General features: G+C 37.9%; 1 protein-coding gene across 1 annotated transcript in view; it reads left to right on the top strand.

Annotated features, from left to right (window-relative positions):
- The window catches only part of OLA1 (Obg like ATPase 1), a 118,198-nt gene that overhangs the window by 36,319 nt on the left and 73,416 nt on the right, over positions 1 to 8,463 (top strand). Inside the window, exon 5 of the mRNA XM_014307206.2 lies at positions 361 to 488. Within this exon, the coding sequence (XP_014162681.2) occupies positions 361 to 488 (128 nt within the window). The remainder of the gene's footprint in view (positions 1 to 360; positions 489 to 8,463) is intronic.

Genomic DNA, 8,463 nt, shown 5'->3' with positions numbered 1-8,463 from the left:
GCTGTGCAGTAGCAGAGTGCAATGGCCTTTTGTGTCTTATCCCTTTGGTCCTGTGAAAACTGTGCATTGCACATGACATATTTGTGCCTCAGCCTTCCAGACCTGCTTGGTTGTTGTGTAGTTGCCTATGATTCCGCACTTCAAAACTAGTTTACTTCATTTTACATGAATATTTACAGAGAACTTAGAGAATGGATGTTTTACATGGGGTGGGGGGAATTTTGTTTTATGCATTCTACACTGTGATGTTTAACTTGTTCCAGCAAAGAAGTGTTGGATTTTCATGTTCTGAATTTGGTTTTATGCCACAAATATTGGAAATACGCTTTAGTAATGAAACTTCTAACTTTTATATTTCAGCAAAATTCCAGCATTTCTGAATGTGGTGGATATTGCTGGCCTTGTGAAGGGAGCCCACACTGGACAAGGCTTAGGAAATTCCTTCTTGTCTCACATTAACGCCTGTGATGGGATCTTTCATCTGATGCGTATGTAAACTTACTTACCTGTTTTCTCTAGCTAAGGACAGCATTGTTGTGCTGTAATTAATAACTGTGGAACAAATATCCATTACAATTCAATTTCTACCATTCAGTTCAAAGCCATCAGGTTTTTCCAGCCAAGACAATCCTCACCCTCTGCTATGTAACAGGTATGCCTTTCTTCATTAGCCTTGTACTGAAGACTTAAAAAGCAACTGGGTTTTTGGAAATCTGCAGTAATGGTTTCATTTTCTTCTGCTGTCAGTGCATGGCAGTTTGTCTAATTTCATGAAGAAGGAAAAGTGGAATGTGTTAATAATAAAAGACGGAAATGGAAGTAGTAGAAACCTGCTGCTTTTGTAAATCCTTAAACTTTGCAGATCCTGAGAGGATGAAGTTTCTTTGTTGCCTTTTATACCAGGGTTTAGTCCAAGTTCCTGATGAGCTGTGTATCTTTGGGAACCAGTGCCCTGAAACCAACTGTCAGTTTTCAGCCTGCTGGGTGGACACTGAACACTGAATGTCTGCAGTCACAGTAGAAAGTGACTTAAGAAGAACACAGGCAGGCTGCTCCTGTTCAAGGGTAATAGGCAGGGGACTGGAGGGTGAGACTTGTATGCCAGCATGCTGGAAAGGAGGTGTTGGTGAAGGTGAAGAGAAGATAAGAATTATAAAGTGTTGGTAGGAAATGATCTGGGGATTGTGCAATTTCCAAGCATGAGAAATTTAGTGTTTGGTTTCATTTTGATTTGATCTGGAACACATTTTCACCTTTGAGCACTGAAAGTGTTGCTCGCTGTCTTTGTGCTGTTGTGATAACACACTGCTACTGCCTATGGCAATGGCCAGCATGAGAAGCAGAGTCCTTCAGAGAATTGGTCTTTTTCTTTTTGATGGATGCCAGGCAGGAAGTCAGAAGCAGCAGGTCATTGTGGATTTGTGCTGTAGACTTCAAGCTCTGCATGCCTGAGTATATCGAAGAAAGGTTTGTTAGGCTTTGACTTAGCTTGGTTCAGTTGGTAATTTTGCAGAAAGCAGTTTGAGAATTAACCAAGTTGTATTAATTAAGGTAACAATAGGTAAGAAAGTGGCTAGGTAAGATAGGAATGGAGTTGAGTATGGTGACACAAACTTTGGGTAGCTCAGCAAAGGTATTTTATAGTTCTAGGCTGAAGGGTTTGATCCTGTTCTCTTTATTTACTGAGGATGTGTTAAACTGCATTTTCTTTAGGACAGAAGGTATATTTGTTGGTTTTTTAGCTGCCAAAACAGAATACACTTGTTACCTCTTTGTGTTTGGAGATGTTTTTTGGAGAAGGCTGTTGCCTGTCAGTTGATCCACCACAAGGTACACAGGTGAGCACTTACATGGCATAAAGCGGAGAAGAAATTCTGTTTCCACCTAGCTAATTCTCTACTTTCTTTACTTCATGTAAAAAGAGACAATACCCCCATCTTGAAATGTCTGTGAGTGTTCAGCCTTCAGATGTCTATATCCTTGTTAGTCTGTTACTTTCCTTGAGATACATGTTTTCATTAAATCAATAAAAACATTGTTTATGTGTCTAAGGTGTATTTAATATATGTAAAGAAACAGGCAACACATGGCAGCCACACATGGTAGGGTAACAGGACAAGTGAAAGGAGAGGTAAATTTGTGTTGAGCACCACTGTATTTTTATACATGATTAGTGACAGTACAAAGTAGATTCTCTTAGCTCAGCAAACAAGAGAATTAAGTTTTCCCCTGCAGAATAGAGCAATCCATTCCTGGGTTTTGATACTTTCTGTAGATATTTTTTTTCTGTGTAAGTGCACAAACTGAAAATGCTTTACTGATATTTATACTAAACCAGTTGGTCTCCATACACATAAAAATAAAAATTTGAGGTATTATCCCATTTTCTTAGAGGTAGGGGCATAACTTACTTTTGGTCACACTCAGTTCTGAAAACCTCAGATATCCTTGCTTACTTACTGGCTGAATGAATGGGGGATTTAATTTTGAAATGGTTGTCTGTCCTGGATAGTGGTGTTTGCAGTCCCAAAGTAACCTGACACGCGCTTTAAGGTACAGCTTTGTACATCTTCCAGGTTTCATGGTTTAATTTCGAACATTTCTGACAGCTCTGTTCTCCATGTTTCAGGTGTACTGCAGTTTTGACTGAGGCAGCAGTGTTTTTTGTGTGGTGACAGAAGGCAGGCTGTTTGAAGGTTATCATAGCCCTTCTTCCCCAGTTTAATGGCTTTAACCACCTTTCAACTTTTATGGCAGATCGGTCACAAGTACTTGTAGAAAATTACTTTCTTTCTACGGTGAACTATAAATGGCAATTTTGTTACAAGTGTAAATTTACAAATTACACTTAAACAATGCTTCAGTGAGGAAAATGGTAGATATCAGTATTTAGTCACTGCTACATCTCTGTCAAATTTTTGAACGTACTGGGTGTTAAATAGCCAGAGCTCTTCATATTTTGAATTTCTCTTCCCACTGATATTCTGCAGTCCTAGTTTTCTAGAAAATATGTTCCACATTTTTCTGTTATTTTTAGTTTCTTTAATGAAATCCAGTCTTTCTCTTCAAAGGTACAGAGAATGGGAGGAAGCTTGTCTGTAAAAGTACTTTGCTATCAAATGCTCCTTTTCAATTAATAAAAAAACATTAGAGCTGGATGCCTGATGTTTCAAGTAGGGCAGGCAACATTGGGTTTTGTGGAAGAACCAGAGAGCTCACCTGTGGCATCCCCTGGTGTGCCAGTCCTGCAGAGGATCCTGTGAGCTGCCTGCTGCTCACAGTGACTCAGTGCTGGGGCAGGGCAGGCACGTAGGGCTGGGAAGCTCCTGCTTTGCTCCTCTGGAAGTGCTCTGACTTCACAGCAGAGGAGCTCCAGCTGCCCTTTAGCAGCAGGATGGGGAGTTTGGTAACTGATAATCCGTGAAATCTTGTTCTTTGTGGTAGGAGTGAAAGAGCTGTGAAGCTGGGTAAACATCCCCTGCAGTCTTACGGAAGTGACTGGTGTGACCAATGCCAGGGAGTTCCTAGAAAGCTTTAATTGCTTTTACTCCAGTTTTATGTTTGTTAAAACTGGAAATGTTTAGTCCACCCCCTGGTTCTGCCTCCTTCAGGGTTTTAGATAGCTTCTAAAGCTATTTGTCATTACTTAAAGCTCTGATAGCTATGAGTCATGTCAGTTGAGCATAGTTTATTCTTACTTGGAAAAAGCACTAATCAAAACTGGGTTTGACAATATTTTTGCTCAACATTTAAAATCAAGTTGACTTAACTGTATTTTTTTACCATCATGTAGGTTAATGGTAACCTTTAGTAATACTGCTAGTGTTTTGATTTGCCCACAAAAATCAAAATGTTGATAAAGTTATTTAATTGAATGAGATACATCCTCTTTTTTCGCTGATTTTTTTGACTTCCTGTAAAAATGTGTGTATTTTCTATATGAAGATGCTAATCATCTGTAGCTTTTTTATGCTTGAGGCATGATGCATTTTTCCCCCATGTTCTTTAACAAGAAGCCATACTTGCTGATTGCTGCTCCTGGAATCCTACTGCTACTGAGAGGAGGCTTGTGAGGATATCACTTGGCCACACTCCACTGCACTAACATTGCAGTGAACAAAGTACGACTTGCATCTCATCCTTTCAGCATGTGTGTTCTGTGCTTTGGGAATCACAGTGGCTCAGTTTATGCAGCTGTAGCTTGACTCTGTCACTTATGATATCTGAAGCTGTTTTTTCGTCTTTATAATGTGTCAAAATTCACCTTGAAATGATGTTAACATATCTGTCTTAAAAAAAGTGGTATTGTCTTTGACATATATTGGTTCAAATTTTTGAAGATGCCTTGGTTTTGTTTTATATTACTAAGTGCAATTGAAACCTGTTAAAAAAGCCTTGCCTGTTTACAAATACAAATCATTCACTGCTAAGCTACCAAAGTTTAAAAATAGTCTGCACATATCAAACTTGTTAGTGTTACACTATCAAGATGTATTGATGTATGCTATTGAGTAGATGATAGTTCCTATTGAAATTTTCTCTTCTTATTTATTTTTAGAGCAACCGAATTAAGGTTTAATAAAATATTTGCAAAAGGTCATACTTCAGCTAAACTTTCAGTTGGCTTTCAGTAACTTCTCCATATTAAATCCAGAAATTGGGAAAGCTTTCAAATTAAACTGGCAGTTGTGTCTGTCTATTAATCTAGTGCTTGTAGGTTTTTTCTTTGTAGATTTTTTTGTTAGGGATTTTTTTGGTTAAATATTGTACAGGGTTTTGATTTTGAAAAAAGATTTCACATAGGAAGTTTTTCTAATCACAGAGTTATGAAAATGGCATTCCTCTACTCCTTTTAGCAAAACCATCCCTAAAATTGAAATAATTTATATTTGCAAGACTGGTTTTGCATTGCATGTTGCAATTTCAAAATTTAAATACAAGAACATGGAAGGACACTTGAGATGAAGGCTGATGCTTAAAAGCAGTTGTTTGTAGAAGGATGTGAAGAGCAGAAAAGAGCCTTGTGTTTGCTTTGGATACTACTACATTCTTGTCCAAAAGGTTGATAGTGGAATTAAAGGACCAGGATGGGATTCTTGTCAATCTTCTCATGCAGTTTCAATTACTACTACTTTGAAACACCTGCAAGAGAGAGGGAAACATTTTGTACATCAGCATCCTGTTTGATTGATCAGTGCCAGTGCAGGATCAACTAGCTTAGTTTGGCTGGCTGTGGAAAACTTTTAACTAATCAAATTTTTCACTTAGGCAAGGAGATAATTAGGAAGGGCAGTAACCTCCTACGCTGAAAAATTGCAGAACGTTGCAAGATCTGTCATCATCCTTGAACATAATGTTAGCGTGTTTGATGCTGGAGTGTCGAGATGCAGGAAATCACATTATAAAATCACCTTAGTCTTCTCTTACATTGCTGGTGTTTCTTTTCTTTTGGTGTGTGTACATGAACAAAATTTGTGGGTTTGTACCTCAGAGCTGTTCACAGTATTGTTTGCAGCTTTGTTTCCAGCAGAGGAGTGAATTTGTTTTCCTGGGCATGTGGGTGCAGGTTGTGGAACAGGTGCTGGAAAATTGTAATCACTGTAGTGAGTTAGCCTTGTCTTTATTGAACAGTAAATTACATTGCCAGATTAAATGAAACTGATACCTGAGCTTTAATTTGTGTTCCTCTAAGGCCAGGTGGTTACACTTTAAAGCACAAATAAACTCAGGTAAGTGTTAAAATAGTTTTCATTTAAAAATTTCTCACAAGTAGTTGTTCTGAGAGCTGAACAAGCCTCCCCAAATATATGGCTATTAGGAGCAAAAATTCATATGTATCATATTAATCCATGATAATTGTCTCTCAAGGATGTACTCTAATTCTTCAGATAGAGAGCTATGAATGTTCAAACATTATGTTATTAATCAAACAGTCCAAAATTTGTTTTATGTTGAGGTTGCCTCTTGATGTCACAAATTGAATTTTGATTGTATTGTACCTATGAGGTTTCAGTCTCAAATATTGTAAAGTCTGTAATTTTATTTAATTACTTATTCTCATTGAGAAGGAAAATTACTGTTCTTGCATTCTTGTCTAGCCTTTATCGTAGCTTGATAATGCTAGATTTGTTAGTATCACGCTGATTGAAGTGACAGTGGATTTTGGAACCCACTTCATCATTCATCTTTAGCATAATATCCTATGCCTCTTTATGTCCAGTTTCTTTTTTGTATCAGAACAGATGAAAACATAAAATTTCCTGTCTAAAGGGCACCACCCTTGCTAGAGTAGCAGCATCTAATGCCATTCTATTTATAAATGGAACTTGTTAAGTTTCCTCAGCAGGGACTTAAAGCTATGACCTCGCAGGCCAGAAACAGGAGAGCTACCTACTGAGCTACAAGGGCAATCTCTCAATTCTAAAGAATACATAGAAAATTTCTAATATACTGTACTGTGAGTCATAAAGTACTTGACCAGTAAACCCTTCCTCCCCTGAGAATAAAGACCAGGCAGGCTATCTTTACTGAGTCATTGCTATTGTTTGACCTACGACTACTTTTATTACAGTTCTGTGTGTGTGCTTTGGCAGTGTGTAATTGCTATTTAGGCAACGCAGATGAGTTTTTCCTCTGTGATACTTCAGAGAAATCATCAATGTGTGATAGAGTTGGGGTGTTCAGGTGACTGTTTGTGAAATACATGTTTACCTGTTTGAGTGTCTTTGCTGGTGGTGTAAAATATCCTGACTTCTTAAAAACAGTGATAGTTTAATAATTTATTAAATTTTTTTTGCTGTTTCATGGATTTTCTTGAAAGCTTGAAGGGAAAAGTAGTGCAGATGGATTTGGGTATTTTTTCCTAACGGTTTTGTTTCTAATATGAAATATTTGCCTGTTTTCCTGTGGTCAGAAGAAGGCTATCTCAGAAAAGGTAAAGTAACAGTTCTTTGCAAAAAGATAAGTGGTTGAGTGTTTTTACTTTAATTAGCTGCATGATTGTATCAGAACGGTGAGTAGTCTGTAAATTGAGAATATTGTAGCATCTCTTTCAGAAAGCTGCTTTTGTGAAAGTGTTATTTTTTTTTAATGCTTTTGAGAAAGTGTTATTGGTTTGATTTTTATTTTAATGCAGAGTTTTAAGGAAAACTTGAAATTGGAGAGGTTCCTTGAAGCACTTCTGTTTCTGAATCGTAGATGATGGCTATGCTTCCTAGCACAGCTGAGAGCATGGGCTACCCTGGTTTGTGAATGGCAGGAGTTTGCTCAGGGGCTCTTGATCACTGTCCCTTGTTGCTTTGGAGTTGAATATGCAAGTGAGTCAATACTAAATGAGCTGAGGTGATCATTCCCAAGGCTTATGTGCCTTCAGTATTGAAATAGACAAGGAGCAGTTTACTTATCTGATTGCTGTGTACTGAACAGTGGACTGATTACTGCAAATGGAGACCAGGAGGAACCTGGCTTTGAGTTTCTTATTCTGGCTGTAAGTTACTTATCCTAGACAAAGTAGCAAAGCTTCTGGGTTAGTTGAGATATGCTGTTGTAAGATTTAATTAATATACACCTCCTTTTTGTTCTGTGTCAAGCAAATTTGTCTGAGATCTTTGGGTTGTTAGTTTAGAGTTCCTTTGTCTTTGCCTATGAGAGTTTATGAGACTGTTTAATAAACTGACAGAAAAAGCTCTGGTTCAGTTTCCTTTCAGAATTGCTACTTATGGGAGCTGCCTGGTTTCTACAACAGCCAAAATGCCACTTTCGGAAAAATAGGTGTTTGTCCCTTTCCAAGTCATACATTGTGCCAGACTTGTACACTGGATGGGAAGGTCTTCTGCAAGCTGAAGTGGCTCCATACTCCAACACCTTTTCCCATGGATATGCTGCCACTTTCTTCTGTGCTGTTGAAACGGATTTTGAAACCATGTACTAAAAGGGGCTTTGGCTCTTAGAAATAACCACATTCTTCTTGCTTGGTTATTTTAAAAATAGGTAATTTCTCTAATCAGAGTCAATATGTAATACAGCAAACAGTCATGCTGTTCTAGCTGAGGGAGCATTAAGCTGAGATTGTTAAGATGAAAAATGTTTGTAAAAAGGCAGCCATAGAAAATATGCCACTTGCATCCTTTTTTTTTTCTTTTTAGTTTTCTTTTCTTCTAAGTTTACAAGACGTAGGGATGTTTTCTTTCAAACTTTGCATGTTGTCCACTGGAGTCTGAAGAAATCTGACTTTCCTATGACTGTTATTTATGCTGAGATGTTATTGAGATGCAGGGTTTGGTTGCAGATGTGCCTTTGTGCTGTTGTAATGCTGAAGTATTGATGTGGAAATCTGCTGACTTCTTTTGGGGAGCCTTCAACAAAGATAGTTGGTATGTTTTCAATATGCTTTCCAGACTTTCTCTTCTGTTCTGATGAGGTCCAGCTTCACTTCGGGTGAAGATGAAGTTTTGCTTTTCTACT

The sequence above is a fragment of the Geospiza fortis genome, unplaced genomic scaffold (genome assembly GCF_000277835.1).
Source record: "Geospiza fortis unplaced genomic scaffold, GeoFor_1.0 scaffold112, whole genome shotgun sequence".
NCBI classification, from domain to species: Eukaryota; Metazoa; Chordata; class Aves; order Passeriformes; family Thraupidae; genus Geospiza; species Geospiza fortis.
The sequence above is the reverse complement of the archived record's forward strand: the minus strand, read 5'-3'. Positions and strand labels throughout refer to the sequence as shown.